The following is a 19,173-nucleotide window of genomic DNA, read 5'->3' on the forward strand; positions in this document are numbered from 1 at the left end:
TATGATTGCTTGCTGAGTGTGTGTAGTGAATGTAGTGTAAATGTTATGTAGAGTGTAATTCATGTGACTAGTTGTAAATATAGATAATATAGAAACACAATTAAATAACATATTTGAGTAAAAAGTTTGTAAATACTGGTTTTTTAAAATGTACATATTAAATAGAAAGTTGAAACATATGAAACAATAGTGCGTAATGACGTTAGGACATAGTCACTTATCGTTAGTCAGGGCGCGGAGAACTTGTTCTGAGTCAACTTTAATTGCGTTGGAATTTTCAGTTTTGCGGGGATATATTTTACCATTTACGGCCCAACAGAATTTATAGTCCGAGAGCTTGGCAAATTCTCTTGCCTGGTAAAACAGCTTTCTGGTGGGTCCTGGCAGGTATTCAGATAAGTAAATTGGGGATGATTTCCCTTTTAGTCCAATCATCCCGGTACTTAGCTTCTCAGTTGAAGCCCTGTTTTTGTTATAGTTTCGTACAGAGTTTAACACTTCCATCTTCAAGGCAACGGTAGAAAATTCGGCAATGATTGGTCGAGTTTTACCAGGCTTGCTAGGTAGGCGGTAGACGTCTCGGATTTGCGACTGTTGTATTTCAAGTTTCAGCGCCTTGGCTGTAGCACGAACTATATTCATCAAATCAGATGTAGTTTCATTATCCGTTGCGGGAATATTCCTTATTTCAAGAGTGGAAGTTCGTGAGGTTAATTCCAGACTTTCTACCTTTTTTTCGAGATTCAATAAACCATATTGGCAGTCGGAACGGTCCTTTTCGAACTTGTTTATTCTGGAACAAAGTTCTACGCAGCTATTTATAATGGAATCAATAGAGTCCTCTATTTCTTTATTGGACTTTTGAATATTTTCGTTTTGAATTTTGATAGCAGACACATCTTCAGAGAGTCGACATAGCATGGCAGATTGTTCCGAGATTAGGGATTTCATCATATTTCGCATTTCAGTCTTAAATTCCTCCATTGTGGTCGAAGGAGGAGAAACTTCAGAACGTGGCCTTTTAGAGCGTACAGTTATTAGCGAAAAGTCACGGTTACTTACAGGCGACGGAGTTTCGGTTGGTCCGGAAATATCTAGGTCTGATTTGGCTCTGCTTAGTAGGATCGCATTACCAAAATCTGGCTGGGCAGCGTTTTGTGGAGGAGTGCGTTTCAGAGGCATTCCAAAGGCCCAATGGTGTCGAAAAATACGTTCGAGGCGGGCGTGAATTGAGATGTAAGTAGAATGCGTTGGAATATAGTGCCGTCGACTGAAGCAGTGGCGTCTACGCAGCGTGTAGTGTCGTCTCACTCACAAAACCCCGAGGGGAGACACCTTATGTCCTCCAGTAATAAGCACGAGCAGGAGGGTCCGATATTTATGATAAACCAAGTTAAAAGACACCGAGCGAGGAACACTGTTGCACTATGTTAGAGGTCACTGTCTTGGTTGTCACAAAAAGTGAAAGGCACACGTATGACCAATCGTGCGAGACACCGGGCGCTGCACAAATTTCCGTAAGTGAGAGGTCAATATAAATGGTTTTAATACAGCGAGTACACAGAAACGTCAGTACGCCGTGGTGGTCTGCACCGAACTCAACTCAACCTGTATAAAACAACACTTTGTCTTTTTTTTTCAGTGTTAGTACTACTGTGAAATTTTCGAAGTATTAATATTCTATTAGTTTTGTAGCCGAACGGAGATTTGGTGAACTGTTTCAAAGTGAAAAGTTTGAAATATGACTTGAAATATGACTATGAATTTTCATTCTTTTTTACATTATAAGTATCTCTTAGCTCAGCGTGCCTCTTGGCATGTGTCTCATCTAGGCCTTTCCAGTATTCTATCAAGAGCTACTCTTCTTCAACATGGTGCTACAGCTAGCTTCAGCTCATCCTCCCATCTTTGATGTTGACACCCTCTATTACGTTTTCCATCACGTGGGTACCAAGTGGTGACTACTTTGCTCCATTTTTCCGGCCCACGTAACACCTATGTAGTTTTAAATCTACATAGATATTTCAACAATTGTACGATTTTTACTCTTCTTATTTCTGCTACATTAAGCTTATTTTAAGTAAATGTATTCCATAATCATTACATTGTCGACTTGCGGGAATTTACGAGATTCAACTTTTATAAAGTGCATGATTCCGTCGGCCATATAACTGCACTAAAAAAAACAAGAAGAAACAAAAACGCGCGCTAAAATACTAGAACGATAAAACCCCAATACTTTAAAGAAATACCAGAGAACAAAAAGTATTGTGAGAGATGTTGTAATGGTAACATCACGGAGTGATGTTTGTTTATGAGACATCTCATGTGATAGTATATTTCCATAATGGCGGCCACTAGGCTTGGGCCAGTGACAGTTTCGATTAATGTTGTAACATAATACATTTATAGGTTAGAATTCCGTTATTGACATTTTGAGAGATGTCAATTTACTTTTTTAAATATTCCCTGCCGCAAAGGTTAACATTTATAGAGCCTTTGATCACCAAATAAATAACTTGCAAAATTTTCAAAAAATCATAAGGCAAATAAGCTACGAAATGATAAAATATTCAAATTAGTGTCTTAAAATAGTGAAGATTTTCGAAAAAAAATTTAACATGTATAGGTAAAAAATTGTGAACAATGCCCATTATACAGGAAAAGTCGTGCTAGATCCGTTAACGGCGTGGAGTACTCATCATTTCTGACTTATTTTACTATGAAACACCCTACCCTAAACTTAACCCTTTTCGAGATATTTTCTTTGTTTGTCGGATTTCATGTTTGATAAAATGGGGTTTACAGCTATCTGTTTGGGCAATATTTGTGAGGATTCTAATTAATTTCTTTTGTAAAGTGAAGAGGCTAGGCGTATCCGTGCTATTGCCCCATAGAATTATAGCATAGTTTAACCAAGCGTAAGCGAAGGCATAATAGGTAGTTAAAGCAGTTTTAAAGTCTGTAGTTTTTTTTAATTCTCTTAAAGCATATACAAATTTGGACAATTTAGATTTTAGCTTTTGAACATGTTTTTTCCAATTTAAATGCTTATCAATGTCAACTCCCAACAATGTATAAACATCAACCGGCGTTATTTCTGTACCCTGGTATTGTATGGAAACATATAGCGGGGTCTTTTGATGAGGGTGAAAAGTTATAATTTTAGTTTTTGATAAGTTAATTTCGAGGTTGTGATCGTTAAGCCAATTGGTTGTAGTTTCAAGCAGAGATGTAAGGCTTTCCTTCAGATTTATACTATCATTACTTGAAGTGAGGATTGAGATGTCATCAGCAAATAACACGCAGGTTTCATCTATATTTTTTGGGAGGTCATTAATATATATTATAAATAAAAGACAACCGATTACGCTACCTTGAGGAATTGATGCATTAACGATGTTTCTGTTTGACTGGATATTTTTAATTTCACCCGAAATGGTGTCGTAATGTTCTATTTCTACAATTTGTTCCCTGTCTTTAAGATATGATGTAAGACATTTATGTGCCATTCCGCGGATTCCAACCCCGTATAACTTATTAAGCAATATTTTAAATTGAACTCTATCATAGGCTTTCGATAAGTCTAATAAAACTCCTATTGCATACTTCTTATCGTTAATTATATTTAAAACTGCTTGAATGTACTTATATAGCTGTAGTTGTAGAATGTTTTTTACGGAAACCATTTTGCGACTCATGAAATATATTGTATTTTTCACAAAACGAATAAATACGATCGGTCATTGCTTTTTCAAATATTTTTGATATTGTTGGTAATAGAGCTATAGGACGATAATTGCAGATATTGTGTTTTTCTTCTTTTTTATGAATTGGTTTTAATACAGCTGTCTTTAAAATATGTGGAAAAACGCCTTCTTCAAATGACTGGTTAATTAGGTTAGTAAGGGGTAAAGTCAGTTCATCCGCACATTTTTTTATCAAAATGGTTCATGTATACCATGACTTAATTTATTTTTTAAGTTTCTGATAATTTTATTAATTTCACAGTATTCTACTGAAAATAAAAACATACTATTTTCACATGGTTGCATAACAGGGCGGCCATGTGGTAACGAATTATTAAGTTTTTGTTCTCCAATTGATTTAAAATAATTATTAAATAAATTCGCAATTTGACGGGCATCAAATACATCAACACCGCTTTGTTTTAGCTTTATATTTTGTTTTTCTTTTCTCGGATTTTTGTTAGTGGTTTCGTTTATTATTTGCCACATCGTTTTTATTTTATTATTTGAATCACGTATTTTCTTAATGAAATTTTGTTTTTTTGCAGTTATTATTATATTTTTTAGAATCTTTTCGTATTTTTTATAGTACATCCTAAGTAATAGGTTTTTTGATTTTAATGTTATTGTTTTTAATAATCGTTTGTGTCTGCAAGAACGTTTAATTCCAGTAGTAAGCCAACATTTTTTATTTGTTGTTTTTAGTTTAATTTTCTTTCTTGGAATGTATTTATTTAAGTTATCTAGTAATGTATTATTAAAAGCAATGAAATTCTCGTTTCCATTTTTATTTGGTTTAATGATATTTAGCCAATTTATGTGTTTTAAATTTTCTTTCAATTTATTTATATTATTTTCGCTATAAATCCTTTTATAGGTATACCAATTTGTTTGCGTTTTCTGGGGAGGTATAGACATTTGTAATATTGTTGCCATGTGATCAGAAAAACCTAGATCTTTAACTGAAGTGTATAAACTATTATGTTTAAAATTTGTAAATATTAGATCTAAGCAAGATGATGAATTTTCAGTTCCATGAGTTGGTTGTTTTATGTGTTGGGTGAAGTTATGTTCAAGAAAAAGGTTTAAAAACTCAGCTGTTTTAGAGTTATTTTGATTGATGTTTATGTTAAAGTCTCCCCCTAAAATAATGTTTTCTTTTGGATATTTATTATTCATATATTTTAATATGTCTTGCATTTGTTTATAAAAAATGTCCTCTTTTCTTCTATTCCAGTACATAACAATTAATATAATATTTTGTTTAGGTAAATACGTAGCACATATTTCAACTACACATATTTCAACTACATAATCAATTGACTTATTAGATATAACAAACAGTAGGTGTATTGGTAACAATATAGTAACCAAGTAGAAAGTTACCTTAGTCAGTCATGTCTCTTGCAGCAAATGATGTATACTTGCATTTCATTTATTATTATTATGACCCGTGAGTTCTCATTTTTGCGAGCGTAGATCCGACCGAAGGTGTCCAACAAAATTTCAATTTCTTTAACTTTGTGCGGTCTCTAGCCAAGAAGTCCAAGCGGGCTATCTTACGTGTCAATTGCTCAGACACGTAAATAGGCGTATCCTTACATTACAAAACAATATACAGATGTAGCGTACGCAACAAACGAAATGAAGCCACTTTTCATTTATTGTGTGCGTGAGAACTAGGAGGGGCACTGTAGAGACATGCGCATTTGTGTGCGTATAAGATTGCCAGAGGCTGCGACAAAACTCCCGTATTTTTTTCTGTTGCTTCCTACAATACTGTATATAGGTACTTAAGTGGTATTAGGATATCAAACATATTAATGCAATATAAGTTAATATTTAATTGTTATTATTTGATTTACATCACACAAAGGAAATAATATTTTTTTACGATATTTTAAATTGGAAAACTTTGATAGTTCAAAATATTTATGACAATCACAATTACACAATATCTTAATAACCTTTACTTTGTATGCATTTTTTATAATACTAACATTTCGCGTCTATACATCGAGTATTCGTTCTAATTTTGATATGTAGCGCAATTTCACTATCAAATACTTTTCTATTAATTTTTTTATTAAATTATCTTTGTAATCAATTCCATAACATTAACGATTATGTTCTAATTTGACAAAAATGATTTGTTTTCCAATGAAACTCTTTAGAACCTGTGAAGTCATATACATACATTATAATTTTTTTTTTAATTTATTGACACGTTTTCTTACAAAATCACTCTGTGCACATAACAATGAAAGTTCTCTGTATCTATAGGGCGAAAATTATAGCTGTTTTTGAACATTTTCTTTTATAAGAATTTAGATAAATCTGAGTTACCTAAAAACAATTTTGGATCGCAGTAATTGGACCATTCTGTGTGTACATGCATGCATTATTTAATTTCTATACAAGAGTATAAATTATCCTATCACCCATGCATATTTACATAATTTAAGGAAACTCATTTTGATAAAAACTGGCAACACATACGAATTTATGTCGAGGTTTTGTGTTCCGAGTGAATCTCAAAAAATATCGGGTAAATAAATGATAAAAAAGTTAAATTAACAATAGTTCCTTGTAAATAGAAATTCCATCTTATGTTTTGTTTTTGGGGTCAACTTTTACAATGCTTAACACAAAACGGCATTTTAAAACATAAAATAACTAATCACTCGTGACGTGCAAACAGTGCGACGCTGAGCTTAGTGCTGACGGGAGTTTGTATTCGCTTTTGAATTTGTATTTGCTTTGGTGGCTTTACTTTTGTGTTCGGCGCGCTTCATCTGCCAATGTTTATAATCTGAGGTTTTAATATTGTTTTTCTTTTTTTATTATTACTTTTTTTGGGTATACACGTGTCTGTGTTTGTACTATAAACATTTTTCTGTCTTTCTTTCAAATATTTTATATGCCCGTAAAAATATGCATAATTTATTAAGTCAAGAAATATCTATAATATTAACCTTAGAGCCTTAGAAAATAACGCACTTAGAGCTAAATCCAAACTCATGGTACCACGATTTCGTTTAACCAAGGGAAACGACTCTTTTATGGGGAACTGTATACGTTTTTACAATAAGATTCCGGAACATATATTAATATTATCATTTTTTAAGTTTAAAAAATACAATAAAAGTATTTTAATTGAGAAGTCACATTACAAAATTGAAGACTACGTAAGATGTGGCTCTAGGTTCCACACAAATTTGATTCAAAGTGTATTCTATAGCATTTAAGTTTATTTGAAAATAGCAATTCCTAGAGTTTCTTGCTCGTTCTTCTCGGAGAAGCCAGCATAGTGAATGAGCAGTAGCTTAAAAGTGACGTTTTCTGGTGTCCATTTATCTTACCTATAGAACAAATGAATCTTTGACTCCTCTGAAACATTGTTTCCAAACTATATTCAGTCGATAATATATTGAATATAACAGGGTCAATTTGGTAATTGACCCTGCTTAGTTTTGCAGAAGTCATCAGTTTGTTCACATGTATCATTGCTGTTTTACTAACTAATTTATTTTTACAAGAGACTAAAACAATATCGAAGGAACTTAACGCAATTTGCTCAAACAAGAATACATTTATTTCAAAAATAAACCACAAATCTACACCTAAATGAATCTAAACAACTAAACACAGAACTCTAATTGCGTTCAAAGAGTTACAGTATTAACATTAACTCCAATCAAAGTATTGAGTGGCACTGCATAGATCACCTAGAAAACTGTGATTTTCGCATAGATTGGCTTTTTCGTAAGCCTCTTTGATGTTTTTATCGAAATAGGTGTTGATGATTGCCGAGATACGAAGATCGAGGGCGGCGTGTGCTAGAGGTTCATGCAGCTCGTGAACTACGACTGGTTGTTTGGAGTACTGTTGGAGTAATGTTACTGGGGTGTCGCGAGGGTCTTCAAGTATCATCGATGGTGAGTGTAGGAGAATTACTCTAGAGTTGAGCTGCCTCGGCTGTGGTTTGTACTGCAGTGCTAGCTTGATCCGCGTGTATGCAGACAAGATTAGCGTTTTCGCGTACTGCGCTGAGTGAGGCACTCGTCCGAGCAACAGTCGCACGCACACATCTATCCTCTCTTTAAATGTGGATACCTTTTCCAGCACCTGCAATTGAACATGACAAGTCATTATGTTTTTCATTTTATGATTATTAAGATTGTTAACGGTTCCACGTGCAGTTGTGTTGGCAACTGGATAACAGCAATCAACATTAAGCCCCTGTCAGTCGTTGTTAACGTTGTTTTCTTGTGTGCTTCTTTATGTATTATGCCATTGGAGTTTCTATTTAAATATAGTATTTTAATGCTCACCCGATTAATTAATGATTGTTTCACTCGCATGCAATAAACAATATTTGACTTAAATGGAATTGAAATATGCTAAATTTATTTTTGTATATCTATGTTTTGAGAAACCAATCTGCAATTCTAATTAGGTTTTTGCCAAAAGCACTTAAGTTGTTTTTCGATTCAATTAAGTACAATAATAATTTATTACAGAAAAGTATAATACACAATACGCTGTTGGATAAAGTATAGAGAAATTACCTCATCTAGCCCATCATCGTCCCCCTTCATCAACACAAACATGTGCCTGATGACGGCGTTCTGCAGCTCCTCATCCGATTGGTACTCTCTTAGCTCGTGTTTGAGGGTCGCCTGGAACTCTTCGGGGGCGCCACCAATGCAAAACACGGTGCCTTTAAGACCTGGAACAATTTTGACAATCTGCAATCAGTTCTCATTCTTGTGTACGATAAATGGCAAATGCGTGGTTATGCTGCAAGTTATTTATAACTTACTGTCAGGTGATATTAAAATTTAAAACAAGATGACAATGACATAGCTGTCTATTCTGGCTAACTTCTGCAGAGTTTGTTGATTTCAATATTTCGCCTTGTTTTCTGGGCCAAATATTAATATTGGGTGCTTAAGAAGAGCTCGTGCTATACAAGCCTAGCTTGAATTACAACGAATGACTGAACCAAGTCAATAATATTTTTTTTATATTAAGCGTCGTGGTAAGGGTGCTTTCCCTCTAAGTCGCGACGACAGATAATCGTGGGGTTTACAGTGTCGTGACTTGTATATTTAAATGATGTTGTTTACATATAGTACGACACGATTAACTGCCGTTCATAGTTTTTTTAGCGTTACGACGACAGACTGTCTTGGTAATGGGCAGAGTTAGAACGACAGTCGTCAGACGATAAGTAAAACGTCACGATTAAAACGTGATGGCAGATAGTCGCAGCTACTATTGTCGTTACGATTTATTTATCGTTGTCTGCACGTGTTCTGCTCCCTACTCTCCTCTCTCGTACACCGCGCCCTCGGCTCTCTTTGCACTAGCGTCGTGTCGTAGCCAGAGAAACCCGGGCAAGCGCCCGAGTTGTAACCCGGTGCTTTGTTAAGGCTGGGTTTAAATCGGGTTAAAATATATTAATCGAGAGCAAAAATTATTTACACGAAGTATTTATTGTGAATTCAATTTTGTTCAAATTTAATTATACATAATATTACAAAATACCAAATTTTCAAATAGTCCCAAAATTTTCTCTCGTCACTTTTCAGTTCATCTATAAACGTATGACATAATTCTAATGGAATTCTTTAATAACAATGGGTGTACTTCAAAACTTTCTTTTCTTCGTTTATTTCCTCTTCCGCCTTTTTTAAAAGTAATACATTATTATAATTTCATCTTCATCCATTTCACACGGGAGCGAAAATACCGTACTGGCTTCCAAAATAACATAGAAGCAACTGCAGTGCATCAAATGACTCTGTCGTGCAAACGACAAGGCGGCTGCCGTGAAACGATAAATTGCCGTCACGATCTAGTGGGAACAGCTAGACACGACAGTCGTTCAATGATAAAATAATCGTCCACGTTACAGCCACGACAGATAGTCGTGATATGGGAACAGGTTAGCGCGACAGTCGTCCAACAAAACGTCACGACATAATGGGAACGCGCCCTAACCGAAACGGCTACCCACAACAGTTGCAGTGCTACTCAGATTTTTAAATCGCAAAGATCTGAGGGGCATTGCACTGCGCCCGTCGCCCTGAGACCTAAATTTGTAAGTTCCAAGTGCCTGTAATTTCACTAATATATACTAAGTACATAATTTGTTCAGAAACCTACCGCACCCTTCCAAAATGGCAGCGAGTTCCAACACAACCAGAACACCGCTCTCGTAACCCACCAGGTAAAAATTGTCTTGAATATTCACTTTGTCTCGGAGTAACTGCAAATGTCACAATGAATTGAATAAGTTATACCTGGACTAGAACAATAGGATGACTCATAAGATAAATTTCAATTATAAAATTTATTCAGTCAATCTTAGCATAGTTTTGGACAATTTAATCTACACAATCAGTCTTTCAATGCAAGTTAGAATTACGTAATGTGCCATATTCAGTAATAAAGCGTAAAATTAATTTTGATGATATCATGCAATGTAATTGAAATTAGAAGGCGAGTGCATCAGAATGACGGCAACGACTAGAACGATTCTGCAACCACGACATTAATTCAAGACTAAAAGAACTAAGATGAAAAGATCAGATAATTTGTACATAGTACATACTGCTTAGGATCATAGTGGCAAAGCACATTGAATACCCTGGAAGGTCCATTTCGGTAGTCCTCGTAACAGACAAGGCAAGTAATAGTTTTACCTGGGCATATTTATCAGCTGTCTGCTCCGCTGTGTCATAAGGGCAGTCAAGGCTGGGCTGAAGCACCACCGCCCCTGTCTTGAATCGCTCGCACATCAAGCGGAAACGTGCATAATGCCCTTCTAAGCCTGGTACTATGCATACATATCGCTTCGTTACATCGAAGTATTCATAATCCTGAAACGCATAATTTTATTGAGGCGCACAAAGATGCAAAAAAAGAAAAAGCCCAATGAGAAACTTTGCCCTCACTTGGTGCTATTCAAAATGAAGGTTATTAGTGAAATGCTGGCTGCGTCATCAAACAGCATGTAGCTGATATATAAGCATTTATCATTGTATGATGAAGACCAATGAATAGTAACATCTTTCTTTAGATTCTCAAAATATAATTATTACTTTATAAATTTAACTTGTATTTTAATACCTGTGGCTCTGCTTCGGTAAGAGTCTGCAGCGGCACCACGGGAATGGTACCCTTTAATTCATCGAAGTGTTCGCAGGAGTAGAAGGTGCCCAGGCCATGCAACTCCTTTCTTACTTCTTCCCCTAGGTACTCTTCGATGCTTCTTAGCCTTGTAAAGCAAACATAAAGGTAACAGTAATAATATTAACACACTAAGAAAAATTCGTTCGATCCGGTTGGATTTCAACCAGCGCCTTCAGCATATCGTGTCTGACGCTCTCCCAATTGAGCCACGGAATGAATCTTACGAATTTTTCATTTGCTTGTTGCAAATCTTTGTTTTTGGTTTTTAACGACATTTTGCTGTTGCGCCATCTGTGAGAAGTCTGTGAAAGTTTTGCTTCACTCAGTCAGGTACCTTTATAGCTACCAGCGAGTGACTAGAGGTGTTGCTTTATGTATATATATTTATGTTTTACTACCATGGAATATATTAATATTACACCAAATTATTTTCAGATTGACTTAAATATTATATAATTATAACTGACATTCAACATTGAAACTAAAGCAGTATTGAACTCACTTAGCAGCTGTCAACGTGATTAAATCCTCAGCATCAATAGGGACATTGTGCATAGTTCTAAGGAATGTCTGAATTATTGGCACTTTGGCAGGATTCACAAGATACGTCATTTCAGGATCGTCCGACAATTGTATACCTGTAATTTAAATGGAATCTAATGTTCTATTATACAGATAATAAGTATAATAACTCCTACTCATAAAACAAACTATGAAAAATCGCACAAAATAAAACCCTTAAAATTGTAGAAATGTTGAACAACATATTTTTCACAAGTAACCCTTATGAATCACCATGAGACCATAAAACATATAGAATACACGTTTACATTCTTTTTTATGATAATAAGCGACGGGACGAACTAATCGTTCGCCTGGTGTTAAGCGACACGCCTGTCCGTAGCAGTTGCACTCAGAGCTTTAAATCGCAAAGGTCTGAGAAACACCACCACTGCGCCTGTTACCCTGAGCCACAAGTCTGTCAACTTGTGGCTCAGGTTCCTGTAATTTCACCTGCACCAACAATTTTATATTCCATCTTTTTTATTGAAATCTTACCAGCCAAGTCCGCTATTTGTTCAGTGACTGTCTTCGCCACTCGTCTCTGCGGGAAAGCAGCAACATCCACTTGAGCACTGCATACGGCAGCCTCAGTGGCGTCGATCAAACTACGCCATGTCAGCTTTCCGGACACTGCCTCGTCAGAATTGGAAAACTGAAAATTCATATACATTTAATAATTATTTTCATTACAATGCCTAAGGTATTGGATAAAAAATTGCTTCTCTGACAGGTTGTATGAGAAGGTAAAATAAATTTATTTATGTTTTAACGGTTTGTAACCCCGCAGTAGACTGTATGAAAGTGTGTTTACGTGTGTTTAAGTGTGTTACAATATATAGATATTTAAAAATAATAATAATAAGAAACGTGTGTATGGACTGAGTAAGCACCCTCTACAAAATGTTTAAATTATATTAGCCATTTAGTAAAAGTTCTAAAACAATTGTAGAAACCAGTCTTTCTATTTGTAAAAAGATAAAACACGAGAAAAACAACTTAATGTGTGCTCACTCAGTTCCCACAGAGGGCCAGTCAGATGTACAAAAGTATTAAGTTTGCACATAATATTATAATACCAGCTTTTAGTAAAAGTTTTGTTAAATTATTGTTTTTAATTACAGATTTTTACAAATACTTTCTTATGCCCTTACACAAACCTTATACAAACACTTTTAAAAGGAACGATTTCTTAGGAACCAAATAAGAGAATAAAATTTCGTTTTGTCTAGATTTAGTAAAAGTTACATCATATGAATTTGTAAAATATAAAACAAGCTAATGAGAAACGTTTTTGAATAATATTTTTTTTAAGTGCTCATTCAATCCTCACATTTCTGAAAAGTATCAAACGCCATTATCTTTGGATTTGTAAGAATTACAGAGACTATATAATAATAGTACGCTGAGACTCAAGTCCTTTCAGTGAGACAGCTTTTTATACTCAGCGCCGTGTTGAGAAAACACCGCTCAGTACTGCCCCTACAACCAAACCGTCGGTCGTGTTAAACGACCGGTGTGTCCAAGTGAACAGCATTCGACCACCTTTGCAAGCAGGCAGTTTTATGTTTTGAGCTCGGTTCTATATAATAAATTAAAATCAATTCACAACTGTGTTGGCTTATCTAGTTACGAACTGAAGTCTAAATTGCAAAATTGACTGAAGACTCTCGACTACGCGGCTACAGAGGAACAAATTAAAATATGATTACTTAGGCAATTACTTTTGGACTTTATATACACATACAAAAACACACGCATACACCCACTCTCTCACACACACACACACACACACACACACACATACACAAACACGCACAGATACGCGCACGCATGCACACACACACACACACACACACACACACACATAACTCTACACAAACATACATACACACGTACTTATGCCTATTATATTTTGTCTATTACCTCATAACTATCACTAAAAGTGTATAACCACGATCGCTCAGTCTCATTTTTATACTAAAATTTTAAATAAAAACAAAATTTTAAATACAGGCACATATTTTTGGTCCCGCCTAACTGAACACTGTATCCTAAGACACAGACATTTGTCTACTTTAGGAGCCAGAGTCCTTAGATAGCTACACCTTTTCTACCTGTTTATTTTATATTATTATTTTGTTTACATTTCGAACCTGGAAATTTCTTCTCTGTGCTAGTTAGATATCGCAGTACAAAGGAAGCCGCCGACTCCACAGTTCTACAGAACGAAGGCACAGCAAATGCACCGATCACGAGGCGCTGGATCAGCACACGTGTCGCGTTTTACCGGAACAACGTAATTTCTCAGTCAACTCACTTTTGGTTCAACCTTCGTACAATTGTCACCTATCCTTACAAATTAATATTGTAATTTTATTTCTTTAAAATTAAATTAGTTATAAAAACTTTTGGTTTTTTTTCGAACCTTCGGCTGGAGTTATCTTAATTGGCGCAGTCGGTAGGATTCTCGCGGGCCGGTTCGCGAGCGCGCATCAAACTCTGCACCACGTTCGCGACTTCCCCGGGTAGCTATCAAGCACCGCTGCTGAGAATCCAGAATCTACGAGCTGCAGCCCAGGCGAATCAAGAAATCGATTCCGGAAGACCAGAGATGAAATTAATGTGAGTACATTAGAATCGTTCTTGTGTTGCTTGCTTCCTTAGTCCCTAACTTAAAATCCTTCCAAAATTTTTCATCCCAGAAATTCGGGACCTCGGAAACCTGCATCGCGCCAGACTCGCCGGAAAGAGATAGATTCATTTAGAGATTTAGATTTTAATTTAGACACTTTATTTGAAGAAAGGACAATGGCCCACGAACCGGACTCAATTTATAAGGCTCTGCGCCTAGTCCCGGACTTCGATGGTAACCCTAATATACTTACACGATTCATTCGATTATGTGACCAAATTGTCCATACATATATGAGCAATACCCCAGGGAGTGAATTATCCAATTTATGCCTGTTAAACGGAATCTTAAATAAGATCACAGGCACAGCCTCATGTACTATAAACTCTAATGGCATACCCGATAGTTGGGTGGGCATTAGAACTGCTCTAATTAATAATTTTTCTGACCAACGTGACGAGACTACCCTATACAATGACCTCTCGTTAGCCACACAGGGTAACAGGTCCCCTCAGGACTTTTTCGACCACTGTCAGACGTTACTAAGTACCATAATAACGTATGTGTCCCTGCATGAGAATATTAGTACTACTATAGAAGCTAAAAGGTCCCTTTATAAAAAAGTAGCTATGCAGGCCTTTGTGCGAGGTTTAAAAGAGCCCTTAGGGTCGCGTGTGAGATGTATGCGCCCCGACACCATAGAAAAGGCACTTGAGTACGTTCAAGAAGAAATGAATGTTATTTATTTGCAACAACGAGATTCTTCTAAGGTTTCTTCACAAAACTTTAAAGTGACCATGCCTTCACCTAATCTAGGATATCTCCCACCTCGTCCGAGTTACCAACCTCAGACTCCAAATTGGCCATCTCCTCTTGGACAGCGGCCTCCGCATCAACCCCCTCAACCGTTTAAATTCAATCATATGCAACCACAGGCACACAATCGTATGCCCTCCAGAACCCAGCAAATGTTCCGTGCACTTCCACCGAATACCCACGGAGTAACGTATTCCGTTTGCCACCCAGACACAACCTTCCATACGGCACCCATAAACCCATGAGTGGAGTACAGGCATTTACTCCAAAAGTTTTACCTCCATTAGGCCATGATCGTTTCAACAAGTCCCATGAAATGCATGTAAATGAATGTGCACCCTACACAGTTGACTCTTATTACAGCGGCTACTATACAGAGCCGGAATACTATCACGGCACGGGCTATGCCGACTGTGAAGATTATGTTACAGGTTACGCGGAACACGAACATAGTATTCAATACGATAGCGCCGACCAGTACTCGGAACTGACTGATAGGTACCAGCTGACTGATGGTTATGAATGTCAAGCTGAACCCAGCACTAGCACTGACCCAAATTTTCGGTTAGACCGGAAGTTACAAAAGCCAAAATAGAACTAAATCTGCAGTCACAAAGACAGTTGCCATATATCCAAATTACGAATCCTCCTCTTAAATTTTTGATAGACACCGGTGCTAATCAATCATTTATTAGTCCCGAAGCAGTAGAACGATATTTTGCTCATTTCCCTATCAACTATGACCCTTTCGAAGTTACTAATGTGCATGCAATAAGTAAGAACGATTACTCAATAACTTTACCCTCCTTTTCCGAATTCAATGACAAAGATGACATAAAGTTGTTCATTTACCGCTTCCATAATTACTTTGACGGCCTTATAGGTCTAGATTTACTGACAAAATGGGAGGCAAAAATTGATTTAAAAAATAAAATTCTTTTAACGCAATCCTCTAGTAACCCTATCCGCATGTATAACTCTTGTAATGTAAATTACTATGAGGAAATGATCCCGGCCGGTACATCAAAAATAATTAGAATCCCTATTAATGCCTCCGACGGCGAAGTTTTAGTAAAAGAGCAAATTATTAGTAATTGTATGATCCACGAGTGCCTAACAATTGTCAAAAATAATAAAGGCTACTTGGAAGTTGAAAATAGTTCTCCAAATGACGTAATATTCTCACTCGACCGACCAGCGCAGGCTGACATTTTTAATATTGAGTGCACGCGTACCGAACAGACTTCGGAACGCGCACAAGACGTCGTAACTCGACTACGTACCGACCACTTAAATGACGAGGAGACAGCTAATTTGAATTTACTTTGTTCTCGTTATTCCGACGTATTTTACATTGAAGGAGAACCTCTGACCTTTACCAACAAGATTAAACATCGTATTAGGACGACTGACGAACAACCAATCTACACAAAGAGTTACCGCTACCCTTTCGTGCACAGACAAGAAGTTAGAGACCAGATAGCTAAGATGTTGGAACAAGGCATTATACAACCCTCGGACTCTGCCTGGAGCTCTCCTATATGGGTAGTACCCAAGAAGGCAGACGCTTCTGGTAAACAGAAGTGGCGCCTTGTAGTCGATTTTCGGAAGTTAAATGACAAAACTATTGACGACAAATACCCGATACCGAACATTACCGACGTACTTGACAAGTTAGGAAGATGCCACTATTTTACTACTCTAGATTTAGCGAGTGGGTTCTACCAAGTCGAAATGGACCCACAGGACATTTCTAAGACAGCGTTTAACGTAGAACATGGACATTTCGAGTTCCTACGAATGCCCATGGGTCTAAAAAACTCGCCCTCCACTTTTCAGCGCGTGATGGACAATGTCCTCCGTGGTCTTCAAAATGATATTTGTCTCGTGTACCTAGACGACATAATAGTGTTCAGCACATCCCTTCAGGAGCATATGACCAACCTTGAAAAAGTTTTTCTTAGACTTAGAGAGTCTAACTTCAAAATCCAAATGGACAAATCCGAATTTTTAAAAAAAGAGACAGCCTACATTTATCCACTTAAATAACATATATTTATAAATATTGTTTTGTTGTTTTGTTTTACATTCTCAACTGAGTACTCCCGTAGTCCAACTTACCAACACCGGTTAATGTCCTATTAGAGCTTAGCGAAAATTTTTTTTTTTGTTTCGTTTTTTTTCTTTCAACTGTGACATTGGCAAAATCATCAGTTCTCATATTGATGGAGCCATAAAAATAAAAAGTGAAGTGAAGTGAACGACAGTGAACAAAATTACAGCACAATAGAGAAAGAGTTACTTGCCATAGTGTGGGCCACAAAATATTTCAGACCTTACCTTTTCGGACGAAAATTTAAAATTTTGACTGACCATAAACCTTTACAGTGGATGGTAAATTTAAAAGAGCCTAACTCACGACTGACAAGATGGCGACTGAGACTTAGTGAATATGACTTTACAGTGATATATAAGAAAGGAAAATCCAACACCAATGCTGACGCTCTTTCCACGGTAGAAATACACAATGAAGAAATTGAGTCCATAGTAGACGAGCTCTGCTCAATTTTACCCAATGCTTCAGAAGGACCTCACTCTAAAGTCATTTCGACCACAGCGACGGCACATACAAGTGCAGAGCACCCAATTTTAGAAGTTCCCATTACAGACGACCCTATTAACAGATTTCATAGACAAATTATTTTTACCATAGTAGATGATGTAAAAAGAAAGCCAATCGTAACTAAGCCATTCGACACCGATACTCGTATAGCAATACAACTTTCTAAATCAAACTTAGAACAAGACGTAATTAATGCCGTTAAAGAATACGTTAATCCAAAAGTTAAAACTGGCATTCTTATACAACCCCCTCTGGGTATGTATGAAATCATCCCCATTATTCAGAATCAATTTAGAAGTTCCGCCATGTACCTCATGTTAAGTAAAGTAGAATTGGAAAATGTTAAAGATTATCTTCGCCAACAGGAAATAATACACAATTACCATGACGGTAAGACCAACCATCGTGGTATTACGGAATGCTATCTTGCCCTTTCACGCAGATTTTACTGGCCAAAAATGAAGGAACACGTAACAAAATTTATAAACGACTGTACCACTTGTGGGCAGGCGAAATACGATAGAAACCCTATCAAGCCAAAATTTAACATTGTACCCCCAGCCATGAAACCTTTTGAGACAGTCCACATGGACTTATTCACAGTACAAAACGAGAAATATGTCACTTTCATGGATGTCTTTACGAAATATGGTCAAGCATACCACCTACGCGATGGAACTGCCGTTAGTGTCATCCAAGCTTTATTGCAGTATTGCACCCATCACGGAGTCCCTATTACTATAATAACCGATAATGGTACCGAATTTACCAACCAGCTCTTTGTCGAATTTACGAAATTTCATAAGATAAACCACCATAGAATTCTGGCACATTCCCCTAATGATAATGGCATCATAGAACGCTTTCACTCCACGCTACTAGAACACCTCCGTATCCTTAAATTAAAGCAAAAAGATGAACCAATCGTTAATCTCATACCCTATGCCCTAATAGCATATAATAGTTCTATCCATAGCTTTACAAAATGCCGACCCTTTGACCTAATGACGGGACATTTCGACCCACGAAACCCGATCGATACTGACATCACAGAACGACTACTGCAACAATACGTTCAAAACCATAGCGAACTAATGAAAAAGGTTTATGATGTTATAAATGAGACATCTCTTGCTAACCGTACCACTATAATAGAGAACAGGAATAAAGATCGGGAACCCGAAGTTGAATACTCCCCGCAACAACAGGTATTCATTAAAAATCCTTTAGCCAGCCGACAGAAAATCGCTCCGCGTTACACGCAGGATGTTGTCCTTGCGGACCTTCCCATACATATATATACCTCAAAGAAACGTGGGCCAGTAGCTAAATCGCGACTGAAACGCGTTCCTAAAGGTACTCAATTGTTACAGGACTCTTTTATCACTGATGATCCCCCTGACGCACGCCCTGGAGATAAAACTTGAGAGCTTAGCCGACGGACCTGGATTACTGCCATACAAACTTGGACCAATGCGACTCATTACCCATCACCACACCTAATTGAAGACAAAATTGACTCTTTGAAAAGACAATTACATACGTACGAGATACGACTAAATAATGACACCTTCCTTTTATTCGAA

At 36.7% G+C, this 19,173-nt stretch overlaps 2 protein-coding genes across 2 annotated transcripts in view; both read right to left on the reverse strand.

Moving 5' to 3' along the window:
* Window positions 1-213: 213 nt before the first annotated feature.
* Window positions 214-1,182, reverse strand: LOC113240114. The gene has a single exon (XM_026477336.1). The coding sequence runs from the start codon at window positions 1,180-1,182 to the stop codon at window positions 214-216; it is 969 nt and encodes a 322-aa protein (XP_026333121.1).
* Window positions 1,183-7,259: 6,077 nt separating this feature from the next.
* LOC113240115 (fatty acid synthase-like) overlaps window positions 7,260-19,173 on the reverse strand; it is a 45,746-nt gene continuing 33,832 nt past the window's right edge. The window contains exons 30-36 of the mRNA XM_026477337.1: window positions 12,012-12,168; window positions 11,455-11,590; window positions 10,890-11,037; window positions 10,463-10,639; window positions 9,924-10,026; window positions 8,321-8,481; window positions 7,260-7,877 (exon numbers count right to left, since the gene is read on the reverse strand). Coding sequence (XP_026333122.1) covers window positions 7,437-7,877; window positions 8,321-8,481; window positions 9,924-10,026; window positions 10,463-10,639; window positions 10,890-11,037; window positions 11,455-11,590; window positions 12,012-12,168 — 1,323 coding nt within the window. The 3' untranslated portion in view covers window positions 7,260-7,436. The remainder of the gene's footprint in view (window positions 7,878-8,320; window positions 8,482-9,923; window positions 10,027-10,462; window positions 10,640-10,889; window positions 11,038-11,454; window positions 11,591-12,011; window positions 12,169-19,173) is intronic.

The sequence above is a fragment of the Hyposmocoma kahamanoa genome, unplaced genomic scaffold, assembly GCF_003589595.1.
Source record: "Hyposmocoma kahamanoa isolate Upper Pololo Valley unplaced genomic scaffold, ASM358959v1 120, whole genome shotgun sequence".
NCBI lineage: Eukaryota > Metazoa > Arthropoda > Insecta > Lepidoptera > Cosmopterigidae > Hyposmocoma > Hyposmocoma kahamanoa.

Bases quoted from the DNA above. Each gene is read 5' to 3' on its own strand.
- LOC113240114 (XM_026477336.1), bottom strand. From the start codon at position 1,182: ATGCCTCTGAAACGCACTCCTCCACAAAACGCTGCCCAGCCAGATTTT.